Source organism: Schistocerca nitens, chromosome 1, assembly GCF_023898315.1.
Source record: "Schistocerca nitens isolate TAMUIC-IGC-003100 chromosome 1, iqSchNite1.1, whole genome shotgun sequence".
NCBI classification, from domain to species: domain Eukaryota; kingdom Metazoa; phylum Arthropoda; class Insecta; order Orthoptera; family Acrididae; genus Schistocerca; species Schistocerca nitens.
In genome coordinates this window covers 473,049,032-473,070,862 of record NC_064614.1, presented here as the reverse complement: position 1 = coordinate 473,070,862, position 21,831 = coordinate 473,049,032, and the positions used below count along the sequence as shown (strand labels likewise).

The 21,831-nt window shown below is 38.8% G+C and overlaps 1 protein-coding gene and 1 non-coding gene across 2 annotated transcripts in view; both read left to right on the top strand.

The window, feature by feature from the left end:
- LOC126251941 (aminopeptidase Ey-like) overlaps positions 1-21,831 on the top strand; it is a 243,344-nt gene that overhangs the window by 87,396 nt on the left and 134,117 nt on the right. Inside the window, exon 7 of the mRNA XM_049952705.1 lies at positions 4,130-4,322. Within this exon, the coding sequence (XP_049808662.1) occupies positions 4,130-4,322 (193 nt within the window). The remainder of the gene's footprint in view (positions 1-4,129; positions 4,323-21,831) is intronic.
- Positions 5,195-5,267, top strand: Trnaa-cgc (transfer RNA alanine (anticodon CGC)). Its single transcript has one exon. It is a non-coding gene; the product is annotated as a tRNA-Ala (tRNA).

Genomic DNA, 21,831 nt, shown 5'->3' with positions numbered 1-21,831 from the left:
AACTGTTATACAGCAGCTGCTGTTAATTTCGCACTCTCATATTTATCTGAATTTAAAAATTTGAGAACACAAAGAATGTATACCTACAAGCTGCCACAGGGTGAACTTCAGGTTCACCATGTTTCTTCACTGCAGTATTGAGATGATTTAAGTCACAATACACTTGCTTATTCCAAATAGATTTATTTGTAACGAATAACAGGCAGGTCCAACAATAAAATTTGCTCATCACATCATAGCCAAAAGCCAGTCAAATAATTCATACAACTTCGTACAAAAATACCTCATAAATCCCTTTCCAGTGTGATGATGTTTTGCCTTTACACATCAATAGTGTTGACTTAGGACATGATGTGCCATTATCAATAATTTCTTTCTTCTCTGTGGAAGATAGTAATGAAAAAGGGCCGTGTAATAGTTTTTGCACAATACTTTCACTATCCATTTCAAAACTACTGCAGCCTTCGCGTATGCAAGAAACACAAGACGTAAGCAACGCATCAGCAGACAGCCAGCCAGCAATGCGCCAACTTGTTGACAAAAGAAACTATGTCCTAGCTACGGTCTGTCCGACACGTGGATGGAGCTCACGCATGCGCAGTGACACTCGCTCAGTGATGGATTCTGCAGCGAAGCTGTGCCAACGCTTTGGCTCAGGCTAGCACGTTGCAGACTGCCAGGGACTAGGCTGGCAGTAGGCAATTGAGATGAGGCATTATCAAGCAAAATCACAGTCGTAATGTACTGTATACGATTAACAATAATGTCATAATTTCCTAATTTTATTCAGCTGTTGACATATGACCCACACATCCCAAGGAAGGCCACCTGACGCAAACCTTTTCTCTTGACTGCCCTTGTATGGCAATCCCCTGGCCAAGAGAATGACACGGACTTTTCCACTTATCACTTTCAGTGAATTCCTGCTGACATTATTCAGTATCACACAAGGAATAATGGAAGCAACAGATACGAGCAACAACAAATAATCGGAAACAATGAATAATAGTAACAGTGTATAATGGAAACAAGAAATAAACAAAACAGTGAGTAATGGTAACAATGTATTACGTTGGATGCTTGGTTCTGGGGTGAAGTAAATGTTCTAAATTATCCACAAGATGTTCCATTGGATTCAGGCCAAGGTGCTGTGCAGGCCAACCCTTTCAGGGATGTTGTTGTCTAAAGAGCATTGCCTCACAGATGCTGGTTCATGACAGGGTGCATTGTCTTGCTGATACCAACAACCGTCATCTCCGAAATTTTCCCCTACTGTACACACTACACAGTACTGTAAGATTTGTTCATGTCATTCTGCATTTAGCATTGTTTAATAATGGGATAACACTCAACCCTGAAAAAACCCTGTTCCACAGCATGACCTTTCCCGTCCTACACTGTTGGCACAACACGTGATGGCAGACACCATTCTCCAGGTGATCACAAAACCCACATTCTTCCATAAGATTGCCACATGGTATAGTGCGATTCATCACTCCAAATCACTCATTTCCAGTCATCCACTGTCCAGTGCTGTCACTCTGTGCACAATTGTGTCATTTAAGAGCTGCCTGATTAGGCACATTCATTGTGCTAGCTGGACTGCTGATATTCACATTGGAGCTCACGAGTGATTCCTTCCACTGATTTCATGTGATTTTTTACAACCACCCTACACAATGCTCCCTGTTTATCAGTACACAAGGTTTGCCTGGTCTTGGATTAACTTTGGCTATTCCTTTGTGTTTCCACTTCCATCGGTAGCTGACTTGGGAAATTTTAGAAGGGTTGACATGATGGATTTGTTACCAATGTGAAATCCAATAACTAGTCCATGTTCAAAGTCACTGAGATCTTCTGACTGACCCATTCTGCTGTTGCTGCTTGTCAAATGACAACAAAATACCCCCTGCCCCCTTTTATAGTGGTGGCTCTACATATTGTGACATTTAGTGTCAATTCTGCATCACATAGAGGTGTTTGAATACTTTTAATCAGATACTGTATATCCAAGCATGTATTACACTTCAAGCCAGTTTTATGTTGATTTTAAGACTGTCATCATGGTGTCACAGTTTTATTGGTCAGCACTTTATGTATCTTCATGAAGCATCTCTTTGAGTTATCATTTGGCATCATTATTATTCACAAAAGTTTCTTTTACTTGTTGCACAGATGGCCCAGAATTTGAAATATGGCAGATTCACAATATGGTATTTACAATTGTTGTGAGTGTCCAGCATGCTCCTTTGGCTCTGAAAAACAACAACAGTGCATGAAACTTCCTGGCAGATTAAAACTGTGTGCCGGACCGAGACTCAAACTCGGGACCTTTGCCTTTTGTGGGCAAGTGCTCTACCACCTGAGCTACACAAGCACGACTCACAACCCGTCCTCACAGCTTTACTTCTGCCAGTACCTTGTCTCCTGCTTTCCAAACTATACAGAAGCTCTCCTGCGAACCTTGCAGAACTAGCACTCCTGAAATAAGGATATTGTGGAGACATGGCTTAGCCACAGCCTGGGGGATGTTTCCAGAATGAGTTTTTCACTTTGCAGCAGAGTCCTTTCTTTCAGGAGTGCTAGTTCTGCAAGGTTTGCAGGAGAGCTTCTGTAAAGTTTGGAAAGTAGGAGACGAGGTACTGTGAGGATGGGGCATGAGTCGTGCTTGGGTAGCTCAGATGGTAGAGCGAAAGCAAAGGTCCCAAGTTCGAGTCTGAGTCCGGCACGCAGTTTTAATCTGCCAGGAAGTTTCATATCAATGCACACTCCACTGCAGAGTGAAAATCTCATTCCAACAACATTGCATGTTTGAAATTGAAATCATATGTTTCAAAAGTGCCCAGGCATTTGAAAGGAATAAGTAAAGTAGCTGCTGAAAAGAATGTTATGCATAAACGACATAAAACTACCTGTTTGCTTCAGACTACCTTTTGCAATGAAATTACTCTCTTGTTCTGACAAATGTTTGTCAAGTACTGTTTCTGAGAAAGTTACAGACATTATCTGACTTGGGTTTTGAAAATACAATGGATCTAAAATTTCACAACTTATATGCTACTGTGAACACTTTCAAACAATTGTTTGAGCCACAAGCGATCATTCAACCAATTTTCATTTCATTTACAGCAACCAAGGACAGAATAATGGTTTTTAAATACTTTTGCGAACATTTCAGGAAATACAAAAGATCTGCAGTTCTGACTATCCATCCTTACCACTCTTATAAGCAGACTGATTCATTGAGCCACCAATTTCCAAGGGAAAATGATACGGAAGTAATTTAGCACAACTGTGTGATGCAAGTCTTTGTGTATTTGCATAACTCTTGAGTCACAAAAACACACTGCTAAACATGGCAGTTATCACACCCACATGGAGGTACCCACAATCAGCAGTAGGTACACAGCAGTAGACATTTCATCAATGAACCACAAAATGATCAAGGCATATTACAGCAATGTTAATAGTGAAAAGCTCTTATAAAGCTTACCATGAAGTCCTCTTTTGCTAGAATACGAACAACAGTGAATGGAGCAAGTTATCATACAGGTTACAAATGGGTAACAACTTTCACAGCATTGAATCTGATCTATTACCTCATACTACAGGTGGAGCGGACATCATCCTAACAGATCAGAATTATGTTCAAATTATGACAGGTGTGGTGCTCTGGTATGCGAAGGAATGGAGTAATTACAGGTTACATGAGAGGTCATTAGGATTGGTGAGGGACAGCCTCTTAACTAACTGATGTTTCCAAAGATTCAGTTCTGTGAAAACATGGTACTTGTATGTGCTCGGATAAGAGCAAATTTGGCTTCTGTCTGGCCATGTACTTTGCTACTTTAACATGTTATCTCTAATAGAAATAGGGAGCTTTCCTGCATTCTGTAAGTTTGATCTATTAATGTATAATGTAGATATTGATATTGACTGGATGCTTGTGTTCTAATGAATGCCATTTTTTATACCTGTGGATGGTCTGTTGTTTGGTTGGAATGCATAGTTTTATTAAAGTAACAGATGTGCAAAATCATAATTTTCAAAAATATTTAAAACTTTAAATCATTGCTTCCTTAAAATAATGTTTCATTTTTGTTAAATTTTTGTTGCCATTTTCCAACAGGCTCTGTGACATTGCGCTCATATGTACCAGCGCATTTGGTAGAAGACATGAAAGAAGCAGAGAACCAAATTCTTCAAACTTTGGAGAAAATTGAGACATTTCTTCGTACAAGATATCCTTTACCTGAGCTACAAATTGTGTTATCACCTGGATTAAAACTGCATCATGATGGCTTTGGTCTTTTACTATTCAGGTTAGTACATTAATATAGTGTAAGTGAAGATATAACCAGTGTGAGGACATTAATTTTAGAAAACTTCACAATACATTAGATGACAGCCAGCTTGTTAGCCTCTGTCTCAGGTTCTTTGGCCGATGTTTCTTTGATGATTTTTCTGATGTTTTGCCAGCACAAATGGCTGGCATTGTCAAAGCTTAACCCTCCATTTCCAGTACGTGCATGGAATGTCAAACCACCACCTGAGTCACAAAAGAGACATGATAAATATGCTCAGAATGAGAGCAAGATGAATATGCAAGCCACAGCACCTCAGATGCGAGATGCAACACCTAGAAAGTGTTCTGAGAGCAATGGATACTCCACCAGTTATGTAAAAGTGTGACCGAGCCAAACACTTGGTGTAGTGGCACATAGGAAGAAGAAATGCTGGGTATGGTGCTTCTGCTATACATTCCAGGTGATGGACAGAATTGCCCATATATTGTGCAAACATGGCATAAAGACTATTTATAAACCAACAAAGAAAATCAAAGGATGTCTCAGATTGGCAAAGGAGGGAACACACCCACTTGCAATCTTGGGAATATACCGCATACCATGTACATGCGAAAAGTCTGTGTTGGAATGACTGGACAATCAAACAGGACCTAGGTCACTGAGCACAAGCAGCACTGTAGGTTAGGGCAGGTGGAGAAACCAGCTGTGGCAGAGTACACACTGTGTGAGTCTTACCATAGAATAAAATTCATCAACACAGAGGAGGCACAGAAGATGAAGACAGGCCAATATAAATAGCTCAGGTAGCTCCCGTACTGATCATGAAACGAATGACGTGGCAACACTGACATAACATAAACACACAAAATATTCATAACATAAAACCGAGCGAGGTGGTGCAGTGGTTAGCACACTGGACTCGCATTCGGGAGGACGACGGTTCAATCCCGTCTCCGGCCATCCTGATTTAGGTTTTCTGTGATTTCCCTAAATCGTTTCAGGCAAATGCTGGGATGGTTCCTTTGAAAGGGCACGGCCGATTTCCTTCCCAATCCTTCCCTAACCCGAGCTTGCGCTCCGTCTCTAATGACCTCGTTGTCGACGGGACGTTAAACACTAACCACCACCACCACCCAACATTGTTAAGCAGTTACATAAATGTAAACATCCTTGTAAACATAATAATATCAATGTAGTGTAAATTTAATATAAAGTAAGCAAGCAAAATCAAACAGGATAGACATAACAGAAACAAAGCATGCATATTATACAAAATAAATGGGTTCAGTACTCAAAAAAGTCTAGTTTCATTCTACAGAAATGTTTTTACAAGATAAATAATTGGTTAGTGATGGCGTGTTCTTTCTCCTAGAGCTATGTAGGAACAATATATAAGTTAATTAGATTACATTGAGGCAGTATACTGTTCCACAGCTATACAGAATTTGTTCACTAAATATAATAGTAAAAGTTGTTGTATGCAACCTAACAAACTTCAACTCACACCGCACTCTAACAAAAAATGCCAACACAGATTAGATTTGCATTGACTGAACAAATTGAGTTTTCCTGAAGAGGAAGGTTCATTTGGTTAATACATTAAATGTGGATGCTGGGCTTGAAGTTCAATACTAAGTCCCCTTCCCCAGGTGGTGTAGGTGAATTGATATCTATATCTACTCTTTCTTGCCTTCTTTTGTTCTCTTCTTAAAGTATACCATAAATTTATGATTTCCTTTTTCCATATTCTCATATTTTTCTTTAAGAAATAAATGTAATTGCTGTAAGTAAAGAAAAGATAGCACCAAAGTGCAAGCAAAATAGCTCCATGCAGCTCACCTCCACGTGGTGCTGCGTGGGCAACAGTGTCCGTAGCCACAGCTGCATATCACAATTTTGCTGAGTGGTTGTGGCCATGGGTACTGGCTAAGAGGTCTGTGTGGGGCAATATGGTGTGCATAAAGTAATAAGATGGTAGGCCCTATTAGTCACAATGCAGGTTGGAAAAGAGAAAGTAAAATTGCAGATTGGAGAGAAAAGCTATCACGCCCACTTAGTGACGTTTGACTGCTTTATTTCTTCATTGACAGCCCTCAGTGTTGACGTACTGAATTGTTATACTGGCTGAAAAATGGGGGCTGGAAGGTCAAAACTGACTTCTGCACACTTTGCTAATGTGTTTTTGAATATATAAAAAAAAAATAAAAATAAAAAAAAAATTATAATTAGTACAGAATTTATATTTGTTTATAAGCCAACAATAGAATCTCAGTCATGAAACAATTATTGCTTTCACCCTATAATGATTTTAGCAAAAGACATTAACTAGGAATGGTCAAAATTAATTAGGAAGTTAATTACATACACAAAACTTAGCACAAAGTTAGCCCCAGTGCTATGTTTCTTAAGACTGAGAGCCAACCTTTCTCTTTTATGGAAATGCAGATTATACTCATGCATTTTAGTGGTAATTAGACAAAAATGAAAATAAAATGAATTTAAGGAGGTAGATGGCAGTCAAGAGAGGAAGTAAAGAGATCCCAGCTTGCTTCATCACAACTTTTTCAGAAAAGCTACAGAAATACACAAACAGGACAATAGCTTCAACAAAAAAGAAGGAAACCTCCAGGTGAACATACCATAGATTTCCAAGCTGCAGCGAACGACCATTGGCAGTACCAAGGGGAGAACTGTGCCAGAAATGATCATGGAAAAACTCTTGGATGTTGACATGCCAGGTACATATAATCTGCAGCTGTGAACTCGAATGCAGTCTATCACTAGCAGTGGAGGGTGAAGCTTTGAAAATGCCAGCCACTCTTACTGGCAGAACATCAGAAAAATCAAGAAACAAATATCAGCTGAAGATCCCAACACAGAAAGCCTCAACAATTTTGTAATACATTAAATTTTTTATAGTCAACTCTTCGTCATATTTTCAAACTAAAACAAAATTATGCAATTAAATTTGTGCTAAACAAGTAACACAAATCTTATAAGTGTATTAGAATATATTACTGCCATATGAAATTATTCATCCAAAATAATATTAAAAGCTCATGATACATCCATACTGAAGCAACATTAGAAAAGTCGTCAGCACTTATTAGTGAGGATCTTCAGAAGTCAATAGATGGCATTTCCATTTCTAAAATTGAAAATGACAGTAATAAACATTTATTATTACAAATATTTTGGATTATCATGTAATCAACCAGAAATTAATAGTGTATGAGGGCCATATCCTTGATTAGGATGGATCTATGCTGTATTTTAAGCTGTTTGCAAAATTTGCATTTTCAGATAGCTTTTTATCTTGTATATTACTAATAAAGATACTATCTAATAGGACAAGATGTAAATAATGTATTAGAAATGCACCCACTTGACTTCTTAAATATGAGAGGGGGTATTGATATTTAACACCCATATAAAATGATTGGAAATGGGAACACTGGTTTGAAATAAAAAACAAAAATTATATAAATTACCTATTACAATTTAAACTTCCATCTATCATTAACTGTAACAAAAACTACTGTTTAAGGGTACTATTACTAAAATTCCATATCTCTCAAGCTTAATTATATATGGCTGAACACAAGGACTGGTGTCAAAGAGACACCAGTCAGTCTTCAAGGGGATCACACCAGTACCCTGATACATTTGTATTTGATAGCATATGAATTTCATCTTTCTGTTAAAACTAATATACATGTCAAGAAATTGTTCATCTTTTGATTGGATTCTTTGCTATAATTTGGCATATTGGACTCAATTCCAAGGCTGTTAAATAGCCATTGAGGCAGATAAATAATTTTGTCAGAGATAATTTACTACACCCTCTCCTTTTGTGTTTCCATTCCTGCTAAATACCAAAATATATGTCAGTATCCATTTTGTGTTGCACTGTGTCCAATAATCAAAATCTGTGAAAAGGTGAATATGAAATTAATAAGGAGGTGCTATAGTTGGCTTATAGGATGTGTTTGGAAATTTAGTTTGTAGCCCCATAAAAGTCACAGACAAACACTTGCAGAGAAACTCAATTCAGCCTGTTTCACTCTTTGAGTTGTCATGAACTTTTGTACCTCAGAAGGTGCCAGGATGGCATACTTAACCACTTTCAGTCTCTTGCAGCATATGGAATAATATTGTAAGGTGCCACCACTTGCTGCCTCAAATAAATTCTTTTGTTTCAGAGTAAGGTTATTTGAATAATTCTGTAATAATGGACACTATACCACAGGCTTACTTTCATTCATTGTCAGGTTTATTTTTATTATGAATAAATCTGAGCAACAACCAATTCTTTGTGTAGTCATTCAGGTAACTATCAGTTCATAGTTTATCACTGACTGAACCAAGAAAGGAACCCTACTTATTGACATCAAAAATAATACAGCAACTCAGTGATAGTTCTGAAACAAGTTCATACCTAACATTTTCCAACAGGTCACTTTCACATAAAGCCAATTGTATGTTCATGAAATTTATTCATAACAGTGTCCATTTAATTACTTATTCGTCAGAGTTTATGATCATAATTATTTCTCAATTAAAAATTCATAAGAAAGTCACAAATGTGAACTGTACAAGAGGTAGTTATCAACTTTTTGGAGGTATTAATCAAATGTCTGTGATTTACAAGCTTTAACCGCATAGATGCCAGCATGGCAGTTTTCAGGTGCATACTTTCATCTAGAAGTTTACTATGTACTGACTTGACATTGATTCACACAAAGGAATTAACAGGAGTTACTACATGATGTTAGTTTGATAATTGCTAAGACTGTTCTGAAGATTTTTGGGTGGGTTGAGTATATAAAGATTGGCACATTGTTATTTTGTGATTTTGGTAGTTACACATTAGTTTTTAAAATTGCGAAGTGAATATTTATTAGTGTTGGTGCCACAATACTTTGGTTTCTCTAAATGGCACCTGGTTAAGAAAGTAATGAGGTTCAAGCTACTACTTTCTTAATGGACTGTATGCCTCTGCAGTGGATTTCCTCCTTCAAGCAAAATTTCCATATTTGAAATTTTGCTGATGCATTCAGATTCTTAGTTAGTGTCCTAATTAGATAACCAAAGGCACAGCATGATACAGAAGTATTAGGGCAACAAAAGTCAAGACCAGAAATTAAACAAACTGAAGGTCTCAAATGGTGAAAGTACTTTTAGGAGTGGCTGAACTTTATTTACAAATATTACTTAAGTTGATTAGTTTTTGGAAAAGTGAAACTAGTTACTGGAAAGTATGAAGGTTACATTTTATTTTGCTCTAATTTTACCATTGCATGCTATTGTAACAATTTCAGTTAACAGTTATTAGATTAACTATCAAGATTTGTCATGCAAAACAAAATACCTCACTAACATCAGCATACTGTGAACTTTACCACAAATAATATGTTTCCGTAAAATGTTGTACAAGTAGTATTTTGGCCCTTTTGGATTTATGCAACTTACACATAGTGTGTTAAGTCGAACACAATTGTAGAATAAGAAAAAAGAGTTAGTTACTTCAGAGACATAGTATCATATCAGTTGGAGTAACTCCACTTTGCTATGTTGAAACTGCAAACCCATACACAGGAAGCTTAAAATACTAACAACAACGTCATTATATACATAAAAATGTATTTAATATATCAGGCCACTTAAAGCTTTTCAGAAAAAATTTTCGCTTTTAGAATACCAAAAATAGCACAACACTCCATAGACAGCAAACTAAACGAACTAACACACAGAAACACCTAACCCATATCAATGTTAAGCTTTACAATAGACTGCCAGTCTGCCACAGAAAGTTGGAAGATGAAAATAAATTTAAAGCAGTGACTATGTTCACCAACATCTTTTTTCTGAAGATATTTATATTAGGCCAAACCAAAAATGCTGTCTTTCTCAGCTTAACATTTTCATAATATTTACATATCCAATGGAATGTTTTTATCTCATTTAAAAACTTTTCTGAATCATTGTTGTGAATAACAGGATTTAATTGTTATGGCAGATAGAAGTAAAGACCTGTGAAGAAAAGATTATGATTTATAGTAAAGGAAGCATATAGATTTCAGATGCCATGTTTTGTATCACACTGTATTGTTCTCTCTCTCTCTCTCTCTCTCTCTCTCTCTCTCTCTCTGTGTGTGTGTGTGTGTGTGTGTGTGTGTGTGTGTGTGTGTGTGTGTGTGTGTATGGCTTTGCCCTGGTATTGCTTTATTTCCTCTTCCACATACCTCCTCACAACATATCCTCCTCCCACCTGCTTCCTCATACACTCTCTGTCTTGCACCTGAAACTCTCTCTCTGTTCTATCTGTGTTCTCCCACCCTCTTCCTTTTTCACCTGCTGACTATCCATCTCCATCCCCCACACTTCCTCCTTCTCCTCTCTCTCTCTCTTTATCTTCTCCTTCCCCCCCCCCCCACCCCTCTTCCTCTCCATATACTTCACTTCTCTCTCCTCTCTGTCCATCTCCTCTCCCCCTGTCTCAGCCCATCTCCTCCCACCCCCTCTCTCTGTCCAATTCCTACTCCTCACCTCTCCCTATTCATCTCCTCCTGCACCCCTCTCTGTATCCATCTCCTACATCTCCCTTTTCCCTATCCATATCCTTCTGCTACCATCTCCCAATCATTTTCCTCCTGCTTCCATCTCCCAATCTGTCTCCTCTTGCCCCTTTTCTCAGCCTTCCCCCAGCCACACCCACCTGCAACTGTAGCCTCTGCAAAAGTGGTCGATGAAGCAGGCCAATACTATTCTCACAATACTCATGTCATATAGGGCACCCTACACATCAGGGATCTGAAAATTGTCTTTGGACTCTCACATATAGGCTGCCCTGGAAAACAAGTTGATAAGGCAAGCCAATACTATTCCAATAAAACACGGTGTTGTTAACAGTAGCCTACACATTGGAGGCTGAAAAATGTTGTCCTGACATGTAGACTGCCCTGCAAAGCAGGTCGACAAGGCAGTCTGATACTGCTTCCATACAACACACCTGTCATGCAGACTAGCCTACATGTTAGGGTTTGAGAAACCGTTTTCTGCTCACATCTCTGCTCCTATGGTAGCTGGGAGGTTCTAATCTCCACAGTGCTGATACTCGTTTTTTTAAGCAGCTTGTGTACCAAATTTGTTTCAAATCAATCAAGTAATCGAGGTGGAGATGCACACATACATACACACACACACATACAAACATATTATTTCATGTACAGGGTAGTCCAACTGCCCTACTGACGTTATTTTATGCAACCTGCAATGTTATATGTGGCTTTCAAAAACCACATGCAAGATTTTCATATTCTTTTCATATTGTCTTACTCACTATGTGCAAACTACTAGTCCTACAGAAAATATGAACAGGATCTTTTTGTATGAAATTTAAGTTAGTTAAATTTTGTACTGTCATGTGTTTTCACTAGAGACCATAGTTGTGAGCTATTCAAGGGAAACACACAAAAGTGACCTTCAGATGCATTCCCATTCTAGCACTTAGTTGCCACCAGTCAGGACTTTTTGCATATTGTTCTTGGCACTTTCTCCTACTACAGCACAAAAATTTGTGACTGCACACATTATTTCCCACTTTTGACCTTTTTTGGTCTTCATTGGATGGCCATATTTTGCCACCAGCTTAGTCAGCTACAACTGTAAAACTGATGTTTGTGTAAATTTTACCTAAAGGTTTTATGAATTCTGAGAGCATAAAATAAACAATTACATCATTGCCTGCACCACACCTTCTGACTACGAAACTACTGTGTTTATAAGAGTCAAGTTTGGATTTAATTGTCAGCATAATTATTTTTAGCATAATGTTTACAAGTGTCATTTTTCATTCACTTCTGTCATGGGAACATTTAACTAACATAACTTTAACAAAACGGCCAACTATTCTGGTGATGAAGTAGTCAAATCAATAGAGACCAAAATAAATCAAATATTGGAAATAGTTTGTGAAGCTGGAAATTTTTTTATAATGGTGGAAGCAAGTGTTGTGAACAGCATACTAGAAACCCTGATGTGAGGGATGAATATGGGGGTGGATGTTTACTTGAAGGTCAGTTTTTTAGGTTTTTCTTTAATAATGTGAAATCCTTGGCCTTCAGTAGAAACATATCTCAATGCAAAATTTAACTACATGAAATTAAAAAAAATCCTGTAATTTTTTCTGTAGGACTAATAGTTTGCATGTAGCAAGTGAGAGAATGAAAACCTTGCACACAGTATTTCAAGGCTAGATATTACATTGCATGTTGCATAACGTGATATCAGTAGGGGCACCTGAACCATCTGTCTGTGTGTGTGTGTGTGTTTTTTTTTCCTTTTTCTTCTAATACTACACTCCTGGAAATTGAAATAAGAACACCGTGAATTCATTGTCCCAGGAAGGGGAAACTTTATTGACACATTCCTGGGGTCAGATACATCACATGATCACACTGACAGAACCACAGGCACATAGACACAGGCAACAGAGCATGCACAATGTCGGCACTAGTACAGTGTATATCCACCTTTCGCAGCAATGCAGGCTGCTATTCTCCCATGGAGACGATCGTAGAGATGCTGGATGTAGTCCTGTGGAACGGCTTGCCATGCCATTTCCACCTGGCGCCTCAGTTGGACCAGCGTTCGTGCTGGACGTGCAGACCGCGTGAGACGACGCTTCATCCAGTCCCAAACATGCTCAATGGGGGACAGATCCGGAGATCTTGCTGGCCAGGGTAGTTGACTTACACCTTCTAGAGCACGTTGGGTGGCACGGGATACATGCGGACGTGCATTGTCCTGTTGGAACAGCAAGTTCCCTTGCCGGTCTAGGAATGGTAGAACGATGGGTTCGATGACGGTTTGGATGTACCGTGCACTATTCAGTGTCCCCTCGACGATCACCAGTGGTGTACGGCCAGTGTAGGAGATCGCTCCCCACACCATGATGCCGGGTGTTGGCCCTGTGTGCCTCGGTCGTATGCAGTCCTGATTGTGGCGCTCACCTGCACGGCACCAAACACGCATACGACCATCATTGGCACCAAGGCAGAAGCGACTCTCATCGCTGAAGACGACACGTCTCCATTCGTCCCTCCATTCACGCCTGTCGCGACACCACTGGAGGCGGGCTGCACGATGTTGGGGCGTGAGCGGAAGACGGCCTAACGGTGTGCGGGACCGTAGCCCAGCTTCATGGAGACGGTTGCGAATGGTCCTCGCCGATACCCCAGGAGCAACAGTGTCCCTAATTTGCTGGGAAGTGGCGGTGCGGTCCCCTACGGCACTGCGTAGGATCCTACGGTCTTGGCGTGCATCCGTGCATCGCTGCGGTCCGGTCCCAGGTCGACGGGCACGTGCACCTTCCGCCGACCACTGGCGACAACATCGATGTACTGTGGAGACCTCACGCCCCACGTGTTGAGCAATTCGGCGGTACGTCCACCCGGCCTCCTGCATGCCCACTATACGCCCTCGCTCAAAGTCTGTCAACTGCACATACGGTTCACGTCCACGCTGTCGCGGCATGCTACCAGTGTTAAAGACTGCGATGGAGCTCCGTATGCCACGGCAAACTAGCTGACACTGACGGCGGCGGTGCACAAATGCTGCGCAGCTAGCGCCATTCGACGGCCAACACCGCGGTTCCTGGTGTGTCCGCTGTGCCGTGCGTGTGATCATTGCTTGTACAGCCCTCTTGCAGTGTCCGGAGCAAGTATGGTGGGTCTGACACACCGGTGTCAATGTGTTCTTTTTTCCATTTCCAGGAGTGTAAATTTGGACAATATCTACAAACTAAGTATTTTCTACAGATGGCTAAATAAATAAATGAAAAGAAAACAGATGTCAACACATTTGATGGCAAAATTTTTTTGACAATGTGGCTCTTCTGGTTTCAGACTGTTCTGCATGTTCATGTGTTTCTCCATTATTAGATACCAACAAATGGAGAAGGCATATGAGGGCAAAATGTTTTGGCATGACTAATCTGGCTGTAGAGAATATGCTATGCATGTTCACAAGATGCAGGAATTTGGAAAAAAGCAATTACTATTAGCAACGGTGTTAAGAAACAGGATTGAAAACCAATATATACGTTCTGTCATGACCTTGTATCAGATGGCCAATGTCTGAAGACCAGGTAGGAAGGAGGGGGGTGGGGGGTTACCTGGTTATGGTCACAACTGAAATATACTCAAATGATTTTAATGATGCCAACATCCATGCCAAGCCAATAGGTATGGTGCAGGCCAGCCTCTTCATTCTGCAATTCCACAATGACTTTGGTGAAAATTTTTCAGTACATGCAGATGGAGTAGCAGTGACAGGATTACTTGATACTCAATGCCTTTGGTAATCAACAGCATGATGTTGAGATATGTTGATGAAGCAGAAAACAAGAGCATAAAGCTGGATTGGGATGTTTGAGTAGCTGGTCACACAACCAACATTTGACATAGCATTAAATGAAGAATCTAGAGAAATTATCCATCCCCCTATGCATCATGCCCTTAGGGACATTGAAGATTAGGTCAGAACTAATGTACAGAGGTATTTAAGCAGTTAATCTCTCCACACTCCATATGCAGTTGGAATGGGAAAGAACCTTAATACATGGTACCATGCTAATTGTCCTCTGTAATTCACTTCACTGTGGTTGGCTGAATATGTACATAGATAAAGATGTAGGGAGCAAAATATACCAGCCATAAAAGGGTTGTGGGCTGTAAAGGTGGGATACCTGCAATTCTGTGACACAGAATGCTAGTACAGTTTGTGGTAACTCCTCTGAGACCTCCTATGTGTCAAACCCAGTTCTAGGCTCATTGACAGTCAAACCTAGGCCCTGGAATTTATATGTGTTTGGTGATAGGTCAGTATATGATCTGTTAACAATGTTAATTTAAATACATCTACATCTATTCTCTGCAGACCATTGTTAAGTGAAAAGGATATGTCCCTTGTACCATTTCTTAGGGTTTCTTTCCCATTCTACCACACATCAAACATATGAAGAACTACTATCTAAATGCCGCTGTTAATGCTGTAATTAATCTAATCTTGTCTCCATGTTCCTTAAAGAAGCTGTATGAAGAGGTTTTTACTATATTCGTAGATTCATTATTTACACCTTGTTCCTGAAACTTTGTGAGTAGGCTTTTTTTGGGATACTTTATGTCTGTCTTCAAGACTGTGCCAGTTCAGTTCTTTCAGCATCTCTAATGACACACTCCCATTGATCAAACAAACCTGTCACTATATGTGCAGCCCTTCTCTGTATACATGCAAAATCTTATTGCAGTCTCTGGGACATTCTTCTAGGGGTATTAGCTCCCATTAAATCACTATCAACAGTTTGCAAACCACAATGAGTGGAATACAGATAAATATGAAACCAGTGCAGTGCACAGCTGATGGAAAGGACGAAATGTTCACTCTGAAAATAATTTTTCTGAACACACAAGAGTTTTTTTCTTTCTTTTTTTTTTTTTTTTTTTTTTTTTAGTCAGTGGCGATGCTATGTTTACCCTTTTTTCATCTTCCTCTAAGTTTTGCCCCTTCATTGCATGGAAGTCTTCTTCCTTGGATAATATGTAGTTTTGCATGCAATTGACTTGAGGGTCAACTTCAACTAGAGCAAAGTATGAATGTGCACTGATGACCATATAAATTTGGCTACTTCCTTGCATGGCTTTATCATGGGAAATATTATATCAGCTGTGAAATACATAGAAATAGTAAGTAGGACTTGTACATTCTTGATGGATAGCCCCCATAACAACATTGCTACTAAGACAATCCTTGCAGAAAGAAAAGGGTGGAATAATTGTTCAGGCAAATATTGGACCATTGCTGGTGTACTAATGATATCAAATAGTGAGCACTTATACCTATATAATCCAAAAAGTGTATTCATTACCACCTTAAGACTTATCTTATAAGAAAGATTAAGAAAAGGCAAACCTACGTTTCTAGCATTTGTAGACTTAGAGAAAGCTTTTGACAACGTTAACTGGAATACTCTCTTTCAAATTCTGAAGGTGGCAGGGGTAAAATACAAGGAGCGAAAGGCTATTTACAATTTGTACAGAAACCAGATGGCAGTTATAAGAGTCGAGGGGCATGAAAGGGAAGCAGTGGTTGGGAAAGGAGTGAGACAGGGTTGTAGCCTCTCCCCGATGTTATTCAATCTGTATATTGAGCAAGCAGTAAAGGAAACAAAAGAAAAATTCGGAGTAGGTATTAAAATTCATGGAGAAGAAGTAAAAACTTTGAGGTTCGCTGATGACATTGTAATTCTGTCAGAGACAGCAAAGGACTTGGAAGAGCAGTTGAACGGAATGGACAGTGTCTTGAAAGGAGGATATAAGATGAACATCAACAAAAGCAAAACGAGGATAATGGAATGTAGTCAAATTAAATCAGGTGATGCTGAGGGGATTAGATTAGGAAATGAGACACTTAAAGTAGTAAAGGAGTTTTGCTATTTGGGGAGTAAAATAACTGATGATGATCAAAGTAGAGAGGATATAAAATGTAGACTGGCAATGGCAAGGAAAGCGTTTCTGAAGAAGAGAAATTTGTTAACATCTAGTATAGATTTAAGTGCCAGTAAGTCGTTTCTGAAAGTATTTGTATGGAGTGTAGCCATGTATGGAAGTGAAACATGGACGATAACCAGTTTGGACAAGAAGAGAATAGAAGCTTTTGAAATGTGGTGCTACAGAAGAATGCTGAAGATAAGGTGGGTAGATCATGTAACTAATGAGGAGGTATTGAATAGGATTGGGGAGAAGAGAAGTTTGTGGCACAACTTGACTAGCAGAAGGGATCGGTTGGTAGGACATGTTTTGAGGCATCAAGGGATCACAAATTTAGCATTGGAGGGCAGCGTGGAGGGTAAAAATCGTAGAGGGAGACCAAGAGATGAATACACTAAGCAGATTCAGAAGGATGTAGGTTGCAGTAGGTACTGGGAGATGAAGAAGCTTGCACAGGATAGAGTAGCATGGAGAGCTGCATCAAACCAGTCTCAGGACTGAAGACCACAACAACAACAACAATTGCCATAAGTGGCAATGGAAGATTTGCATCAGGCAGTTTAATATTATAAAAAAAGGTAAGATCACAACAACAGATAATAACCCACTATTAATTGAGAATTAACTGTGGAAGTCTGCACAGAGTGGAGCTCTCTGTTAATCTTATGAATGACTACCAAACCCAGAGGAGCAGTCACCTACAGATTGCATGACTTTAAATTCTTGCAACTTGTCTAGTTCATCCTCACTTAGTTTTGAAGCATCTGTGGAATTAGGTGAATGCAAGAAGAAGAAGGAGGAGGTGGTGGAAAAAGTTCAAGTGGAAACTGCCACTCAGATTCTTTGCATATATATAAATCACAAAAAATGGTAGCTTTGGCTATTAGGATGACATTTTCTTACACCAAAAAACCAATCACTGTAAAGGCAGTTAGGCCAAAAACATTTCCTGCAGTGGAAGAAATATTAAGCAATACACTGTTTTCTATACGTTGCACTCACAGAAAAACTCCCTGTAATAGGTAGCTGTTGACCACCGTAATTGATTAGTTTATATTGTGAGGTTGTTAGGCTTGGTGACCCTAACCCAAAGAATTTATCCAAATCTTTGAAAAACATAGGGGAACTAGTATCCTGTCAAATATTTATAGACTGAGAGCTTGCTAGAAGATCAATCATTAACTTCTAAGGTAAAGCTCATACGGTGTTCTAAGTAGTTTCAATTGGAATAAACTTTTATTTATTTACATTTTTTGCCTGTTGTTATCAAGCTGATGACATTTGAAAATATCATTCATAGGTTGTGTAATAAAATAATATAAACAGCACATATAGTAGTAGTACACATACTCATCTTAATATTCTAAAGACATTACATGTTGCAAAAGAGGACATGTACTTTAGAATTCACTCAGTGAATACAAACAATTATTTATGAGGGCACCTTTTAACAGTTTTGCTTCACATGTTTTTATAGTATTTGACAGCTTGTTGAACCCTATATGCCCATTAATATGTCAGTTATTTTTAATTTTGTCCTCTGCCTGAAGTAGTTACCCTCAATTCTAGTGTCATAATTATATGTCTCACTGCACTTATTTACTCTGTTTTTACTATTCGCAAAAAATATAATAATTTTGTACAAATATAAGGAATATATTGGACTCTCAGAACCTTAGTCCATGCATTAACCTAATTGCTGTCTTCTGTAATACTAATATTCTGTTCAGCTGCAGGTCACTGCACAGCCCCCACAGTGCAATACTATCAACTAAGAAATGCATAAATTGTTCCATAGTATATAATTTTTAATATTTGGCTTAGAACTATGTCTACCAATTACAGTGTTGATGAGCCCACTGTACTTTAAATCTCTGATTTAACTGTGTATGTTATGGGACAATAAAAATTCTGATTCTGATTCTTATCAGATACTAGCTGATCCTTCGAACAAAAAATTTTGCCCAATTCTTGGAAAAAGGCATGGGTCACACCTGCCTACTAGAAGGGTATTAGAAGTGATCCACAAAACTAGCATTCAATATCCTTTATATTGATTTGTTGTAGAATCTTAAAACATGTTCTGAGCTGTAACATAATGAGGTATCTTGAACACGAAAACATCCATCATGTGAAACCCAGTGTGCACTTTTCTCACATGACATACTGAATGTTTTGGGTTAAAGCAACCAGGTAGATGCAGTGTTTCTTGATTCCCAAAAATCATTTGACTCAGTACTACACCTATGCTTATTGTCATAAGTACTATCATATAGGAATCAAGTGAAATTTGTGACTGGATTGAGGACTTTTTGATAGGGAGGAGAGTCATTGTCAGATGTAGGGCAGAGAGTCATTGTCAGATGTAGAAGCAACTTTGAGTGTGCTGCATTGAAATGTGTTGAGACCCTTGCTGTTCGTGTTGTATATTAATGATCTTGCAGACAAGATTAATAATAAAATCAGGATTTTTGCAGATGATGCAATTATCTGTAATGAAATACTATCTGAGAGAAGCTGCATAAATATTCACTCAGATCTTGATAAGCTTTCAACATGGTCCAGAGATTGGGAACTTGCTTCAAATGTTCAGAAATGTAAAATTTTGCACTTGACAAAATGAAAAAAAAAAACATAGTATCCTACGTTTATCATATCAATGAGTCACTGTTGGACAACTAATACAAATACCTGGTTGTAGCACTTTGTAGGGATATGAAATGGAATGATCACACAGGTTCTGTTGTGGGCAAAGCAGGTTGTAGACTTCAGTTTATTTGTAGAATAATGGGGAAGTGCAATCAGTGCTAGAATACTGCTGAAGTGTTTGGGACCCATACCATATAGGACTAGCAGGGGACATTGAACATATACAGAGAAGGACAGCATGAATGGTTAAAGGTTTGTTTGGTTTATTCCACTCCTGAACCTTTTTTTTTTTTTTCCTTCATTGCTCCTTCAATGTACTACTTCATTGTATACACTCTTTTTAATCCGAGCACTTTGTACTTGGTCATCCACTCTTATTATTCGCTCTTGGCTCTTGTATATATTGCATATTACCCATCTCTCCCGACAGTTTTCCCCTATTTCTCTCAGAATTTTGAACATCTTGCATCATTTTACATTGTTAAACACTTTTTCCAGGTCAACAAATCCTATGAACATGTCTTGATTTTTCTTCATTCTTGCTTCTGTTATCAACCGCAACATCAGAATTGCCTCTCTGATGTCTGTACGTTTCCTTAAGCTGAACAGAGTGTCTTCTAACACATCCTCAATTTGCTTTTCCATTCTTCTGTATATTATTCTTGCCAGCAACTTAGATGCATAAGTTGTTAAGCTGATTGTGCAATAATTCTCACACTTGGCAGCTCTCACAGTCTTCAGAATTTTGTGGATGATATGTTTTCCAAAAGCCAGACTCATACATTCTGCACACCAGTGTGAATAGTCATTTTATTGCCACTCCCACAATGATTTTAGAAATTCTGATGTAATGTCATCTATCTCTTCTGTCTTATTTGATCTTAAGTCCTGCAGAGCACTCATAAATTCCAATTCTAATACTGGGTTCCCTATCTCATCTAAATCGACTTAGTTTCTTCTTCTGTCACATCACATGAATCTTCCTCCTCAAAGAGGCCTTCAGTGTACTCTTTCCACTTATCCACTCTCTCCTCTGCATTCAACAGTGGAATTTTCACTGCACTCTTAATGTAACCACCCTTGCTTTTAATTTCACTGAAGGTTTCTTTGAATTTCCTATATGTGGAATCAATTTTTCTGATAATAATTTCTTTTCCAGTTTCTTCACATGCTTCATGCAGCCGTTTCATCTTAGCTTCTCTGCACTTTCTATTTATTTCATTCCTCAGTGACTTGTATTTCTGTATTCCAGAATTTCCCTGAACATGTTTGTACTTCCTTCTTTCATCTATCAGCTGAAGTCTTTCTTGTGTTACCCATTGTTTTGCAGTTTCCTTATGTATACCAGTGTTCTCCTTTCCAACTTTTGAGGTTGCCCTTTTTAGAGATATCCATTACTCTTCAACTGTACTGCCTACTATATTATTCCTTATTGCTGTATCTATAGCCTTAAAGAACTTCAAGCATATCTCATCATTACTTAGTACTTTTGTATCCCACATCTTTGTGTATTGATTCTTCCTGATTAATCTCTTAAACTTCAGCCTACTCTTCATCACTACTACATTGTATCTGAGACTATATCTACTCCTGGGTATGCCTTAAAATCCAGTATCTGATTTCAGAATCTCTGTCTGAACATGATGTAATCTAATTGAAATCTTCCTGTATCACCTGGCCTTTTCCAAGTATACCTTCCCTTTTGTGATTCTTGAACAGAGTATTCACTATTACTAGCTGAAACTTATTACAGAACTCAATTAGTCTTTCTCCTCTCTCATTCCTTGTCCCAAGCCCATTTCTTGTACTCCTTCCCCTATCCTCATATACTTTCTTTGTCTCTTCATCTTCAGCTTGCGATGTCAGCATATATACCTGAACTATTGTTGGTGTTGGTTAATAAGTCCTACTCCCATTATACCATTTTCTGCTGCTGTTGATGTTAGTCTATACTCATCTGCTCAGAAATCCTTGTCTTCTTTCCATTTCTCTTCACTGACCCACAACTATATCTAGACTAAGCCATTGCATTTCCATTTTCAGATCCTCTAGCTTCCCTCCCATATTCATGGTTCTGACATTCCACACCCCGACTCATAGAACATTATCTTTTCATTGGTTATTCAATCTTTTTCTCATGGTCACCTCTCCTTTGGCAGGCCTCTTTCGGAGATCTAAATGGGGGATATTCTGGAATCTTTTGCCAATGGAGAGATCATCAGGCTGCTTGTCCTGTGAGTACACATTATGTGTCTTTAATGCAGTGGTTTGCCTTCTGCATCCTCATGCCATTGGTCATTGCTTATTCTTCTGCCTTTAGGAGT